The sequence below is a fragment of the Sardina pilchardus genome, chromosome 6 (genome assembly GCF_963854185.1).
Source record: "Sardina pilchardus chromosome 6, fSarPil1.1, whole genome shotgun sequence".
Lineage (NCBI taxonomy): Eukaryota > Metazoa > Chordata > Actinopteri > Clupeiformes > Clupeidae > Sardina > Sardina pilchardus.
Window position 1 is genome coordinate 29,266,248 of NC_084999.1, and position 17,926 is coordinate 29,284,173.

The window sequence follows — 17,926 nt, forward strand, 5'->3', positions numbered from 1 at the left end:
TGTGCCACCACCATCACCACCACATTCGGCCCTATATCAGATAGATAGATAGATAGATAGATATAGGGCCGAATGTGGTGGTATATCAGGCGATGGGTCATCTGCTCCTGAGTCTGGTGCCATGTCTACGTTCTCTGGGCTCCTGGGAACGGTGGGCTCGGCAGCCTTCAGGACAGCAGGGGCACGTGAAGTCCCTGCTTCCTCATTAACCCATGTGTGTGTGTATGTGTGTGGGTGTGTGTGTGTGTGTGTGTGGGTGAGCCAGCATGTGGAAACTGGGGTGCAGCTGTCAGTGGCTAAAATTAGGCCGGGGCTATGACAACATGAGGACATGGGACGGACAGGCAGCAGTGAGGCTGCACAGACCTCAGAGGGGGAGGACACATGGCAGGGGATGGAGCATGAGAATGAGAGTAAGACAGAGAGAGAGAGAGAGAGAGAGAGAGAGAGAGAGAGAGAGAGAGAGAGAGAGAGAGAGAGAGAAGTACATAGGGTGAGGGACAGTGAGAAAGGTAAAATAGAGAGAGACAGAGACAGAGAGAGACAGAAAGAGGCAGAGAGAGAAGTAAATAGGGTGAGAGACAGCGAGAAAGGTGGAAATAGGGAGAGAGAGAGAGAAAGAAAGAAAAGAGAGTTTAACACAGCTAAAGACTGAGAGCGAGGGCGGAAAGGAGCTTTGTAAACAGCTGACGAATGCTTTTCTGGCTTTCTTGGGATTTGAGAGGGACGTGGGCAGCCATGAGGCAGCATGTGGCCCCGGTGTTCAGCAAGTGTTTTAGTGTAATCCCCCAACACTCACAGCACAGCCAAAGTAGCCGCATGCTGTCTGACACATCAGATCTGGGGCACCCAGCTACCTTTTTAGTGGCCTAAATGGATATGGCACCACCGCTCTTATTTGTACTGATTAAACTGGCTCAAAGAGAAAGGTTTAATTAAAGTATTGACCGACTTAAATTACCTGCACCCTCCTGTACTTTTCAGTAGCACTTAATTGTGGCTGATCTGTAAGAGCAGAGACAAAGCCTCTTCAAATGGGCTCTAGCTTTGCAAGAGTGAGGTGACGCGCTGGGTCACAGCCTATGGGTAGGCTTGGGCAAAATGTTTGCCTGTGACTAAGTGACTAAATGTTTATTGAGCTAGGAAGTAAAGAGGCCTGTGCATTTTTAAGCATGCTTCAACCCAAAGAGAAAAGAGCACACGAATCAATGTAGCCCTTAGAGGATTGCTTTGGAAATCAGCAAACTCACCATGTCCATCCTGGAAAGCTTAGCTGGGCTTCCAACAAATCCTTTTCTTACGCATCTCAGGGATCTTAAACAGCCGTGACTAATTACTAATGTTATGGATCATTAACCATCCTTAAATGTGCATATAATTACTGTAACAAATTAACATTTAGGCCACCCCCAGCCCCACTCCCACCCCCACCAAGAAAAGCAATACATCATCCTCAATCTCCTTCCTCTCAGAACATAAGCATCTACACACAAGGGGTTTCATGAACTAGTCAACTATTAAAACCACTAGCTGGTGCTGCAGCATTCCTGTGTATGGAAATACTTCACCAAACATGACATATTCCACAGTGACATGCAAGTTGTGTACAGTACATGATTACCAAATGACCAGTACATGATCACCAGTAGTGGTCATCTGGATGTCACTTTATTATGTGCTAACTAATCTAATAAGGAATTCTACACAGAAAACACCTCAAGTCTAGACACCGTCATTGATTGACCAGCAATCCCAAGAGGACACTCAGTAATTTATTAGATTTGCTAGTGTATGCCACAGACGTCTTTACTGTGCTCTGCAGTTTGGAGGTGTACAAGGGGAAATTAATTAAACCACCAGGGATGGAGCAAAAATAGTAACTCTTCAAAGACCAAACTGGATGTCAGGGCCAGAATTGAAAGGTGCTCTGGGGCTAAACGAAGTCTGGAATGATGAATTAACATTTGCTCAGACCCTGAATATGACGACGAAAGACAATCGCTATAACTTATGGCTCATCTTGACAGACAAGTAATTTGGGTGGAAATGTAGGAACCATTGCTGTGATTAATGCATATGACACACCGCAAACCAATCATCACGAAATGAGTGATGTTTGAGTTTGAGTGATGCTCAAACTAACAGGGCAGTGAGAGCAGTGAACGGCACTATGCTTACTCAAGACAGGACATGTACAGTAGTCTCTTTTAGCTTTGGGTCCCAATCTTTCCCTTTCATCTCCCTTTTCCCTACTCGTCCATGCTCTTCAAACTTGACCCCCTAGGTTTACTTCAGAGAAAGGAGAAAGAGTGTGGGGGAAGGGGTGAGAGAGAGAAAGAGGGTGAATAAAAGAGAGAGAGAGAGAGAGAGAGAGAGAGAGAGAGAGAGAGAGAGAGAGAGAGAGAGAGAGAGAGAGAGAGGACTTCCGCTGATTCTCCTCTGAGAGGCCGGAGCATCCCTCCGTGGTGTGCTGTGATCTCCACCATCTGGGCTCCACATAGGAGTCCAGTTCTGACGTGACGCTATCTGCGTGTGAGCGCAGCCCCTGGGGCCTCCAGGCGCCTCGCTCCACTCCACTCCGCTCCACTCCGCTCCGCTCCGCCGTATACGCAGCTCGCCGCGTTCTTTCCGTCGCTTCCGGCCACGACAGGACAGGACGGGGCTCGGCACATGAAAGGAATGCTTCGCATTCTAGCCCCCTCGTGTTCTCCTCGCATGTGCACAAACACAGACCACAGCTACACCAGGGAACCACGGGGGACTCGGAGTCTGAAGCAGGCAACGCTAACCTGCTTCTCACGTGTAGGGCTTTTTCTGTTAGTTCTGAAACACCAGAGGCTTGACAGAGCAACCAGAAAGGAAATATTGGTATCATCTTGCCAACGGTTTCCTTATGAAAACAAAGTACTCTGTTAACACATTCGCAAAGGATTTGGTTACAACACCCTTCATATCAAATGCACTATCTGACAAAAAAAAAAGACTGTCTTTTTGGATTTAGGATTTCTGTAGTCCTTCTGCAAGTCTCTTGAAAGTAGAACTGGTTCAGTCACATATTAATATAGCCTCAGTCTATTTGATTAGTCAAATTGTAGGCTAAGCTACTTGATAAGCGTCAATGCTACACCTTCTGAAGCTGACACACTCCATATGGATATAACGGGATTACTCAGAAACGTTTGCTTGGGTTGTCAACAGAGAAACTCATACAGGGGAAATAAACGAGATTAGAGGCGAAATGAAGACTTCTGAGATTTAAGCTCTTCTGAGCTTCTCAGTTCTAAACGGCTCGCTTTCTCACAGTGGCGACATTGATAACATTTTTTTCATTCTGATCCCAAATTCAATTGCTCCAGAGGGATTCCTTTATTCCAAAACTGGAATCTTGTTACATAAAACCCTACAATAATACTTGTTTATTTCATGGAATGTTTTGATACGGGAATCAATGTTATGCATTCTACACTTCAACAGCTGTTACCCTGTGAAGACAGACTCATACATTCAGCACATGAACACACACACACACACACACACACACACACACACACACACACACACACACACACACACACACACACACACACACACACACACACACACACACACACACACACACACACACACACACACACACACACACACACACACACACACACACACACACACACACACACACACCATGAGAAAACAGTCTCTCTTGATGTAGGAGAGCCATGATCTTTCTTTCTCCCCTCTCCCCTCTCTCACTCATTAGCGGTGCGGAACAGTGTGCCTTTCAGGAGTGCATATCTTGGAAGACCTTGGGTTCCTGCCCAGTGCCACCTTACAAAGCCACTAATGTTGCCACCAACCCCCTGACCCCCCCCCCCCCCCCCCTTTTACCCAAGCCCCACACCAAAAAAATAAAAGGGGAAAAAAACAGGGAGGCTTGCTCACATTCTCTGATGGTTACGCAACTGCTCCTTGGTCTGGAGCTAGGGAGCCGAGTGGTATTGTTCCACGGGCATCGCAGGGCTGGGCCGGGGTGGGTGATGAGGCTTCACTTTGTTACACAACGCCCCGCCACGCATGACTACCTCCACACACACACAGCAGGCAGTCAGTCTGTTTGCCATCGCTCTGCGTTCCCACTGACAGACGTGCTCAGACAGGCGAAGGTGACGCAGTGCCTTGCTCCACTCACTTCTCCGTCCGTTCACCAGACAACCAGCAGCTAACCAGTCCGGCTAAAGACCCTCGCCGGTCCGGCTAAATACCCTCGTCAGTCCGATTAAAGGCCCTCGCTAGTCCTGCTAAAGGCCCTCGCTAGTCTGGCCTCTGCAGGATGGAAATCATGCCATTTATTCAGGACAAATGTATTGATCTCACCAAGAAGGCCTGATCGATGCCAACTGGTATGAAAAGTCAATGAGCCATTTCCACTAAAAGCAGAAGCTGAGCCCCGATGGTATTATGTTCCTCGGTGGGTTTAAAAGGTGCGACTCATTACTGATGTTTACGATCACCTGGGCCATGCATAAATAAGGTTGCTAATAGCAACACACCTGTGTTGCAAAGTGTGCTGCAAACAGACAAACACTTTACTGCACCACCTGTCCCTGACCCACTCAACAGGCCTTCTGTTTAAAGCCAAGCAGCACTGCAGACTAGCAGAGTAGAGCATTTCATCTTCGGCATTCCACTGTGTCAAAATGGACTGAGGAGAGTTACTCCTCTCATTTCTACATGGCAACCCCACGTTCTTATTTTCGTTTCAGAAAAAAAGGCATTTTTCATAAGCAATGAAATTCAATTACACACAACCCCATGCTTCCCAAATCAGATTTTACCCCTCCATCATGTCTCATCTTCAGAGACTGAGAACTCATTTCAACAAACAAAATAATTCTGAATTGACAGATTAGGCCTTGATCAGATGTGACTCAAACTCAACTACTAACTAAAGCCTACCTTACACTGACAAGATTTGGGAAAGATTCTTGAAAGATTGTAGTCTTTTGAGTAAAGCTTGAATTGAGGGGCATTAGTTAAAAGACTACAATCTTTCAAGAATCTTTCCCAAATCTTGTCAGTGTAACGTAGGCTTGAGCAACATCTGGGCATCTTATGCCTGTGAAGGTGCACACAAAAGGGGGCTTAGAAGATGTTCTTCAGAAAGTCCTGAACGAGCACATTTCGACAGTGCTGCTCGGCCAGCACAAAGGCCGAGAGAAAACCTGCGAGCGGGAGCAGGAGCAGGAGCGGGAGAGCGGAGATAGAGGTTTATCTCCTCCATTATTAACCAGACGATGAAATTCCAATTTAAAAAGACAAAAAAAACCACACACACGGTGGATTAGCATTTCTTTTGATAGCGGGCCTTGCTCCATTTAGAACCGCATGAGCTGAGGTTTATTCTTGAGGAGAGCGGACACGTTGAACTTCTTTGACCCAAAAAAAAAGTCTTGCTGCTTTAAGAAGAGGTTGTGCTGCTGCTCTCCTGTGTGACAAAGGCGCATGCCACTGAGTCACTGTCACCATTGTCTGAAGAGCTCATTCTCAAACCACTTCATGTTTCTCTATGGGCCAGACAAAAGCAAGCCTCCATTCTTATACAGGAGCCGCATGCGAAGAACAGTAGGCCCTCTCACAAGAAACAAAACAACTAAGGTCAAATGTTAAGGACTCTAACTAACCAGATAGAATGGCTTGGTGAATAAATACTAAGATTGATTTAGAAACCCAAAAGGAGAACGTTTCAGTAAATACTCAAGAGCTGGACAAACACAATCTCCTCATACTTGAGCTTTATGAACAAAAGTTCCCTGACAAAGAGTCAAACACAACAAGACATGAGTTGACTCTCCAGTTCGGTCAGACTGTACTGAATCACATGACAAAATGCTGACATGGTCCTATGTGAGTCAGTGACTAGAGAATCAGAAGGTGTTGATTTCTCAGTCGATCTCAACCACAAAGTGCAACTTAACATTGCATGTATGAACATGCCTATCCTGTGACACTGGGAAAAAAGCTCAGACCCAAAAAAATGCCAAAATCGATACTCTTCTGAAAATGACACATGTACATGTGTCTTAGGACAGGTTGTGCTGCATTCTAGCCCATGTCGTTCATCATAAGAGGAATGATGTTTGTGTTTCTGTGCATGATGACAAAGTCAACATGCTGTAAACTAGCACCCGCAATGTTACCCCACACAATTACATGTGGACTGCTCTTGTTTCATGAGCGGTTGGTTTGTGGTGTAACTGGAGGTGGCAGTAGGAGGCTCATTCTTTTTCTAATCGATACCCACATCTGCAGGAGTATTCTGATAGATAGATAGATAGATAGATAGATAGATAGATACTTTATTGATCCCCAAGGGGAAATTCAAGAATTCAAGAAATTCTGATCATACTATATTGAACTGTGCATGCCATGAAAGAAACTAGCTCATCAACAAATACGCAAAGACGAGAGTTTGTTCAATCTCTCCTCCCCATGGTCACAAAATGTTGGCGCCATGGCGTGCAGTGCCGGGGTCAGACCTTCATGTCCAGGGAGATCGTACCAATTGCCCTTGCCTTGTAGGTGTGTTTTTATTGTGGGGGTGCCGTCACAGGAGCGGGCTTCCCCCGCAATGATTCCCACCGCCAGGGTGGGGTCCCGTTGTCCTCCAGGGGGGGGAACCTGGAGCCAAAACAAGCCTCCCAGTCGGCCCCCCCAGGACAGAGGAAGGAAGCCCAATCTTGTGTTGTCGGCCGAGAAGGCCTCATGCTGCAAGCCTCTGTTTACAGAGTGGGGTGTGGGTCGACACACACTGTGCTGAGGAGATGGTGGTCTGGGGATATCTCTTCCCCCTTCTGAATGAGTTGCTTTATAAGTATAAGTCAGTCTGAGGAGGGCATGGTGTGGGCCAGACAAATAACGGCCCTGTCATGTACATTTATCTTGAAAGCAAACAGAAATCTCTTCAGACTGTCAATGACTTTTCCTTGGACCTTTTGTCTCAATTGATACCATCACACTGAAAAAGCTGGTCAACGGTGCAAGGTAAACAAACTTGGCAGTAAAGCCAGACTTAGACCTCTGAAAAGCATTACTTGACTAACATCTGATAACATATCAGCATATATGGCCAACGGTGATCATGACTACCGCCTAACTGTACCAACTGTCAAAGCTTTCATGTTGTCAAAGACTCACATTCAGAGCTTCGAAATTCAGCGGCTGGGGAATGGCGGGATGTACTCAATGTTTGCGGATGATAGTACATCTCTTGGCAACTGCAGTGTAGCACAGCTAACTGATAACTGCAGGTAAACATACAGTCATATCAGCTCTAAACACCCAAAGTGCAACAAGAGATGCCATGGCGGATACTGCAGAGAGGAAGGTGGGCAATGATCATGACTGATTCTTAGTACAGCAGCCTGATGGGCCTCCTGGGTCCACACCATCCTTTGCACATTTCCATCAGTATCACAACTCAGTGCTGTTTGGGTCTGCAATGTAGGGTTCAGAAGACCTACATGCATCATTTGATCAGTTTCAAGACTATAGTCAAATAAGCTATAGCCTCTAAAGGAAGGTCTTACCTGGGGTAAGATGATGCACACTGAAACGTGTCACTATCCTATTTAAACACGTGAAGTCCAATGTGTTTATTATGTTTGTATACTATCATATCCTAAAATATCCAAATTGGTATCAGTATTTAAAATCCCATACGGGTTGGGCTCTAGTAGCGTGATGTTGATGATGACGGCATCTTTTCATGCATGGATCCGCGGGCAACAGCCACGACATCAGACCTACCCAAGGGGGCAGGCATATTCCCGGAAGTAGAAACACGAAATGAGCTGGTGATCAACACTCTGCTAACTCCCTTGGACGGCCATATATTTCAGATTTTTTTGCGATCCCATAACTTCATGTAACATGTGCCCTTTGTCTCCCTTATAGCTTCTGTGTATTCTATATAGGGTATCGAAGGCAAAATTAATTCACTTCTTCCCCGTATATTACGTTGGTTTCCCGTAAAGAAGTATTTTAGCATGTCTGTTGTAGGGAAGCTAACGTTCGCCCGTAATGTTTGGATAAGAAGCTGAGTGAGCCTGCACGAAAACCATGACGGAGAGTCATTCGCAAGATCAGTGAAAATGCGTGTAGCCTACGGTAACCTACTGTTTGATATGGTAAAGCATTACCTAGAGGCAAGTACACATAATAATAATATTAAAAAACGAACGTTAACAATTTCAGAGGTTTTCGATCTATCAGACGAGTTACAGCAGGCTAACGTCACGAACTGAATACGAGTCTGCGCAGTACGACGGAAATTTTGTTTCAGCCCCCTTCCATTGAGAACAACGGAGTCTGTTTGTCCATTTCTTTTAGGTCTATGGACCTACCGCATGCCATAAACATGAACCGAAGAGGAGGCGGGGCCAGGATTATCTCATGGTCAGCCACTGGTCGAGTAGGCTACCCATTCCCTCTGTTTTCATACTAAATCAAGCGCATGTTCTATGAATGACATCTTCTAAAAAAAAAAGTGACAACTGATGGATCGGCTGCTCATCTAAACTCAACTCAACTAAACTGGACATGATATGTGTAAGTCTATGAATAGAGCTGGATGTGGAGGCTTTCAGCCAAAGGGATCAAAATATGGATATTAAACCTTGTGTGGGGAAGGGGGGCGAAAGGGTGGACTCAGCATTATGCGTAAACACCACACCATTTTAATAATTTGCTTTCAAGTGATGTGGCACGCCATTCAACATGCCTACTACACATGAGAGTTCATCGGCTGTCTGCATGTTGACATGATGCTCCTCCACTCTAGCGTTGTAAATAATACAGGCCAAAACAGCTGTGTGGCCTTTTGTCCCCACTGGCCCATTGTAACATTTTCCTTTCTTAATCCATAGTGCATGAGCAACACTTCATATGCAACACATACACACACACTCACTCGCCCGCTCGCACGCACGCAGGCAGGCAGGCACCCGCGCGCACACACACTCACTAGCTTGTTTTCAGCATTGCAACATTGTAACACAACTAAAACATTAGCCTACCCATGTCAGCTGCCGTTTTAAATCCGCATAAGATTTAACCATTAATTAATGAATGGTGTGAAATCTAGGCTATAACGCCAACCACGTGAGGAAATAGGCTATCACATCTGTTGATGGTTGCTTTACGATTCCTGGTCGACATTCACTTAACAGACTAACTCAAATGTGAGTGAGTGATAATATAAAAAATATCCACGTAATTTCAAATGGTTGAAATACAATACCCGTGAATGTAGTCTATCTCTTGCGTAAAGAGGTTTCCAACAATTGAGCCCGGTCAAAAACCCAAACCAAAGCTCTCGCCGACACCCCACACCGAAGTGAAATGAAATGCGACACGTTTTAAAGACTCACATGTAGCTGAAGGCAACCCATTTTCTCCCAAATCGTTGATCAGATTGTTGCATTCCATGTCGAACATTCAATCATACGCGTGAAGTGTCTTCCTCCTCTCTCTCAGCTCGTGTAGCTACTCATTCCTCTGGTAATGCAGGGGAAAAACTTGGTTTAGTCACTACTATTGCACAGGACACCAAGTCTTCCCCTGCCTCCTCTACAATGGAAAGCGCTGGAGATGAAAAGAGGGCGAAAATAACCGGTGTCGCCAAAAAAAACGGATCGTCAAAATACGCAAATGAAATAAAAGTAGTCACAGGGAGGAAAAATACACGGTATGTCCGATATAAACAATAATTCTCCCGTAACCGAGGCCAGTTTTCCTCGGTGTGACGGGGTGGTGGAATCGGAAAAAACTTCTAGAGGAATGGGGTGATCCTAACTCAGCGGCACAACAGCTGATGGTATGTTACTCACACGGACGGTCCCAACTCGGCCTCCTCAGTCGGCCGTACCATATGTCATTATGGGGTTTTCACGTTAGCATGTTAGCATGAATAGCCATCGATTCCTTCACCTGTACTAAAATCGTATTCATATGATTATGAAATAATTAAAGAGAATATTTAATCAACGGTTTATTGACCTTTTCACCAAAATAAATAAAGACAAAGAAATCCGGAAAATCAGAGTAGGGTATACTCGCCCTTTCCTCTGAAAATGGTACAACCTGCCTGTGGTGTCTGCTCTGAGCACGTTGTAATGCTGTGTAATTTTGTCATATTAAAACCGAATATCAAGAATATCTAGCCGTTTTGGAATAACGCATGTACTGTAGGCCTATGTAAAAGTTATGTTGTGGGCCCGCAGTTTCAAGAATGCAGAGTTAGACCTATTCCTAGTTTTGTTGACTTAAAAAAAAAAAAAAAAATCTGGTACAATTTTGACTTTGATGTTGTGTGCATGGCTGTAGTCAATGAAGGGTTATGGAAATTTTATTTTTGTCAGTGACTTCACAGTCTCATGACCAGTGATCATTATGGGTTTCAGATGGTCTTACATCAACAGTAAGACAACTGCCTTCCATGGCTCAAGAAATCCAGGGTTTGGCAAACTACGGTAACATCCTTGCATATGAATTTTGTACATTAATTCTGTGTTCATAGACACACATGCACAGATATAGTCTATATCAAACACGTTTTGTTTCCTTTAAGCCAACCAATGATATGTTTTCACCACATGAACAGGCTTACCCAGGAGATTAGAAAGGTTATCAGAGCTAAATGTAAAGACAGATAAATAGGCAGAAAAGACAGATAGCGAGGGCGGCAGGAGAGTGAGAGGAACTTTCATCCGACCGTAAAGCTCTTGCACTTTGACCCAAAAGGGGGTGACACGCTCTCTTCAATTAGGAATCTCATCAAAGCATGCAGAAGATGCTGAAGTCAACTGTTCCTGTCTCCCGGATTAAAGACAAGCCTGAGTGAGTGGGAGGCAGGGCTTTGAGGCGACTCTGGTGGGGGTTGCTGGGGGATTGGGGGTCTAGTCTGTGGGTGAGTGGATTGGATTTGGCCCCGTTCCAAGAGCGTATCAGGGCCTGATTTGTTTCCAGAGTAAGCTGGAGTCTTCAGGCACCGCCAGAGTTATGGCAGTCTAAAAGCTTTCTCAGTGATCATCTTTAATTCAACCTTCAACAGAATATTTATAAGCATCCATTACATTTTTAGTGTAAAAACGTTGGGGCAATGACAAATGTCTTTCTTAAAAGGACACCAAATGGTTACTTAGAAGTATTGAAAGTATTTTATCATTCTGTAGTTAACGGTATTGAGAGAACTGAGCACTGGATTGCTTTTTTGAAAATGCAAATCAACATAGCCAATAGGCCAAAACAACATTGACCTGTCCGTTGATTTCCTTCCTATGCATGTGGCTGGGCTCACTAGATTCCTGGAGCCTGTTTGCCACCTGTAGAACAGAGAGAGCATCTGCCAAGGAGCTTGGGCTACGGGACAGGATGGGGGGGGGTGGCACACTTGAGAGGAGACCCCCCCCCCCCTTTTTTTTCCCAAAAAAGTCCCAGTGGGGCTCCTTTGTGCAGCTGTTGAGTTGTGCAAGCACAAGGCCCCAGGAGCCACCTGTCAGTGCGGCCACTGGACAGAGAGATAGGGGGGGTTGGGGTGAGCCAAAGAAGAAGGAGGATGAGGAGGGGGTCGCAAAGCAGACAGCTACGTAAAGCCACAACACTCTATTTTCACCAGAGGTGCTACAGGGTGGGACTGGAGCAGCTAACGGGCAGGTTGTGTCACAAAGTGGTTTGTGTTTATTCTCGTCCATCAAAAGTGTTATACCACAGTGATTTGCATAGGATGTAGAATGTGGTTACGCAGAGTTTTAGCACAATGAGAGACAAAGACAACCCAGAAATACTCTGAAATGCATACCAAAACTGTGGGGTTTGAAGAGTGTACATTTGGTATTATAGCTCATTCACTAAGCAGCTGAAACAATGACGTGTATATTGGAAATAGATACTTTTTAGTGGGACATACATTAAGGCTTAATGATTTTGAAAAAAACTTGATATAATTGCTCTCCGATGGAAAAAAACAATTATAAATAAATCAGGCAATTGCTTTATCATCCCAACACGAATTTGTCCAGAGAGGTCACAGCTATTGGGAAAATAAATCTCCACATAACAGATGATACACAGATCCCGGAGGAATAAGCAATCTATTCAATCAATTTTAAGTCTTTTCTCAATTCAGAGCACACTGTTTATTGTGACTCAGGCCATTTATTGTGAACATTCAGGCCATTTTGGATTTGTGAATTATCAGCCATGGGAAAGAAGGGGATGCTCATTCTGCCTCATTGCCTGTGTGAAAGGACTGGAGAAGACAAATAGTCCACAAGCCTTGTAATTAACCACGTAACCAGAAGCCACTTGCAATTGGAAACTTGGAAAAATTACGAGCAGGGCTAAAATCCTTTTTAATCGTGAATGAGTTTCAAATGAATTTTAAGAAAAGCTACATTTTAGGGAGATGGAACCACCGGGGAGCTTCTTAAGAGCTCATGTCTGTTACACTTTGTGTTTAAAAATAGCTACATCGTGCATACCAAAATACCCTTTTAGAGTTGAAATCACATGAAAATGTTATGAGGTTAAAAAAAGGCAGATTTTAGCCCCACACAGGGTGATCCAGTTAGTTCTAGGAGATCTGGAAGTTTGAGCTATTTACTATGCATTTACTATTTACTATACATTTGTCAGTGCGAGTCAGTGCATTTAATTTGAAATACCCAAAATACTGTATTCATGTTCAGTATTGTTGTCCGGATGATAGTGATTGAGATAATACTCAGTACTTGAGATACACTCAGTACTTAAAGTAAATCACATTAATGCAACTGTTTTACATACAAACAAACAAACAAACAAACAAACAAAAAACATAAGTTAACACACACGAGTGACAATCATGTGGAATGAATCTATAGTACATAACAAAAGTCTGATCAGATTAGTCCAGTGGGATATCCACTTGAACTCAAGCATGCATGTTGCTGCAGGGCCTCAGCTGGTGAGTCTGAACACAGAAGAACTTTCATCAGTTTTATCAGACTGTTGTGGTTTTCTCAGCAGACATAATAACACTGGGTCCAATCCTCTTAGCTACCTGAGAGTTATTCATTAAGTAGTTCTCCCGGTGATTCTCTATCACAACAAGCCATGTGCAATCAGCCCATCTCCAGCACGAGTCCCCACTTGCTCGAGCATCCTTTGTGTCTTTGTTGGGTGGGGGGAGAGGAGGTGGAGAGAGGGGGGGGGCCCACACACGTCAGTCTTTCATGTCGGACTCCATCTCGGCTGTGCCCCTCTTTTATGCCTCCTCTCTCCCTGTTTCGTCCTCAGCTTGCCACACTCATTCATTTAAGGACCCCGTCAGTGCCACCATCCGTTTACCTTACATAGAACACATTCACGCACAAACAGCTGCACACACACATACACACATAAACTCACACGCACACATACACACATAAACTCACACGCACACACACAAACACATACATACAGCTGCGCACGCACACACACACACACACACACACACACACACACACACACACACACACACACACACACACACACACACACACACACACACACACACACACACACACACACACACAAGACGTGATTTTTTTCCCCCCACAAACCTTCATCAGCTACTGATTCATTCAATCAGTCCTTTTTCTTTGGAGATATTATAGGCTATTATATGTCATTTCCGAGATAAAATGGAATAAACAGCAGTATGACATCCCAACCCTGATTGATCACTGATATTATCATCTTGACAATACCCGCTAACTGCTGACGCTGAACAAACATGAACTACTGCTTAGCAGAACTCCCATTATGCAACAAATTGCTTGAAGGGCTTTTTGCTTCCTCTGAAAAACACAGACACGGCAACGGCCTTTGAACATCCAGCAATGAATGACATAAAAACAGATGCTGTGAAACGTGCACACTTTTATTTACCATCACGCAGAGGGCTAAAAGAGAGTCTATTTAACATACTGATGCCCTGTACGTTTGAAATAGCCAGCCAGCTTAGAATAAAATAATCGTGCAATTCAATCTAAATGAAAATAAAATATTCAATTAAAATTAAATTAAAGTTCAACTAGATAAGATATGGACAAACATGCATACCAATCCTCAGTACATTCATGCACATCTTTATCTCTAGTATTTTACTGCTCCTTTAGTCATGCTGATTGTTGATTTGTTTATTTGCTTTGTATTTTCCTGTTAACATTGTTGTGTATGTTGTGTGTGGTGTCTTAAGCTGCTGGGACCTTTGATTTCCCCTTGGGGATCAATAAAGTATCTATCTATCTATCTATATGTATATATATATATATATATATATATATATATATATATATATGTGTTTCAGCAGGGTCAGTAGAGAGTAAGCAGTGATGAGATGCGCGGTGTCATGCCAATGAGCTGTGTGAAGAAGTGAGTAGAGGGCAGAGGGGCGAGGAGGGAGCAGGGGTCCTCTATTAGCTGTCCTCACATTAGCCCTATGACAGGAAGAGAGGGGCCCTGCATCCCCTCCATCAGCCACTCCAAGCTGCAGAGAAAGGGCCTCTTTTAGAGGAGGCTGCAGCTGCTCCGGCTCAGCGGCATCGCTCACCTGCACTGGCGCACGCACACACACACACACACACACACACATGCAATCATTCACGCACACGCACACGCACACGCACACGCACACACGCACGCACGCACACGCACTCACGCACACATGCGCACACACACACACACACACAATACATATGCAAAGACACAGATTGATTCACACACACACACACCCACATAGATACACACACACACACACACGCACAGTCACACACACACACACAATACACGTGCACAGACACACAAATGTATGCACACACATACGCACACACACATCCTAACCTGCAGGCAAAATCTCTCTCTTTCTCTCTCTCATATCTCTCTCTCTCTCACACACACACACACACACACACACACACACACACACAAGCACACACCTTTAGTACACACACACACATGCTCTGACGTGTGGTCCAGGCCTGGGGCACAGCAGGCAGCCAGTGAGGAGAGAATGATGAAGGGGAGGGAGCCCAGCATCACAACAAAAGAGCCATGATGTAATCACAGCACAGCAGCAGCAGCACAACACATGACCGAGACAGAGAGATATGGCAGATATTGTGATTTCCTCTACTGTGAGAACACACTGAGGCCCCTGACACATGCACTGATGGGAAGAATGACACGAAAGGCATGTAATCTGATAGATGGGTCTCTTGGTATTATCTTGCTTTTCTGTCATGCCTCTTTTAACAGAACTGCAGTGTTGAATTTCTGACCTTTGTAGCACCCCCCATTATGTAATCTCCTTACATAGAAAAAAAAAATGTTTGGCTGAATTTCTACAAAACATTGACGCCTCTGACAATACTTGTACATATCCATGTGTAAGGAGATCATCTTCTACAGTCCATGTCCACATTTATACTGATATAGGAAGCTGTACTGAGGAGACAGAGAGTCTCTTCAGCCTCAACTGGTTTCTTTATGACACAATCTTGCCACGGCCTTGCCACCTAAGCATCAAGATATGCCAAGTATTTGTAGAATGACCTCAGCAGGGAAGTGGAAACAGTGGACAACACAAAAGCAGCATAGAGAATCCCTTTAACCAAGGGAGGATGTCGGACAAAATTGCAACTTTCTCCAAAAACTTGATTAAATCCATTTAGGGGAAACATACCAGCTCCTGGGAGTGCATTCAATATGTTGGGAAACATTACCCTGAAACATTTTTCAGAATAACAAAATAACAAAATAAGCTGTAGAAAGACAGTACTTTCAAAGTCTATCATGCAAAGTTCCTTTACTTCAATTTCACTGCATTCAAAAATAGGCACATTTAAAACAATGCACAATAAAATTCGGAAAAAAAGAACACATACATAAATCTCTAAAGGTACTACAGACGACAGCGCACAAAAGAGGATGATTATGAAGACAGCTGGTGTGCTGGTCTGTGGAAACGGCCATCTTAGCAGGGTCAGTGGTGCCGGGGCTCAATATGGTCAAGTTTATAGAGCCTGTTTATTGTCAGTGAGACGCCACAGGTCAGCTCCTCTAGATGGCTGAGGTCAGTCGTGGCCCCCTAATGAAATCACAATGGCAGGAATTTCAAAAGTATCCCAACAGGAGACACAAGCTCAGCGTCTTTTGGGATGGATAACAATCAGGCATGCAGTGCTCGGGGAAGGAAGACTGAAATGTTTGTGCTTAATTCTTCTTAATTCTCTCCTTGGAGGTGTTTGTACAGTTTCCAGGCATCTGTTTTCAGAGAGTCAATGTTCCGACCTCGGATAGTCAAAAACATCTGAACGCATCATAGCATCCATCAGCCATCATAGTAAACTACACAAAATATGCAAAGAATGGGTTATTGTTCAATAGTCAATAAACATTTTGAATTTATGATGAAGTGATTTCCAGGAGTCAGTTGGTGCTATTTGAACTTGATCGTGCTGCATTTGGTTGAAATTGTATGATTCTTATTCTTCTTCCTCCTCATCCTCCTACTTCTCTTCTTCCTTCTTCTTCTTCTCCTCTTTCTTTTCTTCAAGGATTTTTTTTTTTTTTTCCCCATGCTATTTGCCATGTAATGCTTAGCAGCTGTTGTCTACATCTAACAATCATGATCAGCGTGCCTATGACTCTTTCTAAATAGTCTTCAGCCATTTCACTTCGAGCACCTCAGCTGCAGTGTTAGCAGCATGATTTGACTCCTATAGTCGATAAATTATCCATTATTTTGGCAGACCGAAGGTCAGCTTCACCTATGGGGGGCCGGGGGGGCCTTTACTCACGAGCTTGTCCAGCTTTGTGCCTCCTCTGGTGATTTAATCCAGCAGTTTATCAGCTGCCAAAGTTTAAATGAGTAGAGAAGCAAGGGAGGGGGGGAGGGGGCTGTTCTTTTTTGTATGTCCCTGCAGGGTGCTGGAAGTATCTTGAAGACGGTTGCGCTTGTTTGCCATAAATTTCCTTGGCTTTCAGAAACTACAGCCTGCCTCATGAGAACACTTGCAAAAAAGAAGACAAAAAACTTTATTTGTTTGTTTTTTCATTCGCTGGAAAGATTCAACCAAACTGCAGTAAGTATTTGTGCCCAAGACCACTGTGCAACTAATGTGTCACATACATTAGTCACAAACGAACAGATATTCTTCTGGCCCTTTTCCCCCAGACTGCGAAACTGCTACAATGAACAAAAAACATTATTTGTCATGGACATTGTATAAATTGATGCAATGAAAAGATTCAAGGACAAGTAAAGAAACATGCAGCTCCACTCAGTAGTTGTGAGGAGCCACAGAACACCTATTCACTCTGAGACACAAACACCTTCCATCACGTCTACGCTTTTCTACAATGGAGCTGCTATGAAATGGACGCGAGATCATTTTCAGACTTGTCATGGCGCGCTCAACAGGTGTCTTTTGCCCAGTGTGCTGTTCTTTCTGTTACTGACCATTGAAACAATCAGTGTACACTGAAAATTGGTCATGGCAATTAAACCATTTGAATTTGAAAGTGTGTGTGTGTGTGTGTGTGTGTGTGTGTGTGTGTGTGTGTGTGTGTGTGTGTGTGTGTGTGTGTGTAAGAGAGAGAGAGAGAGAGAGAGAGAGAGAGAGAGAGAAAGACAGACAAACAGCAACAAAATTGCACATATGAAGACACAGACATGTGCAACACCACATACTCACCCCCCTCCACACACACACACACACCCTCCAGCATCCCAGCGTCCTTACGGCCCCTCAGGCTTGCCCAATCAGATGACCCCCCACACCAGCCCCACCTCCCCTGTCCACCCCCCCTGTGTCCCTCTCATTAGCATGACAAACCAGCGGTTGGG

At 44.4% G+C, this 17,926-nt stretch overlaps 1 protein-coding gene across 5 annotated transcripts in view; it reads right to left on the reverse strand.

The window, feature by feature from the left end:
• The window catches only part of map7d1a (MAP7 domain containing 1a), a 60,444-nt gene extending 50,594 nt beyond the window's left edge, over window positions 1–9,850 (reverse strand). For all 5 annotated transcript variants that reach the window (XM_062539326.1, XM_062539323.1, XM_062539325.1 and 2 more), the window contains exon 1: window positions 9,426–9,850. In XM_062539326.1, the coding sequence (XP_062395310.1) occupies window positions 9,426–9,492 (67 nt within the window). In that variant the 5' untranslated portion in view covers window positions 9,493–9,850. The remainder of the gene's footprint in view (window positions 1–9,425) is intronic.
• Window positions 9,851–17,926: the final 8,076 nt, after the last annotated feature.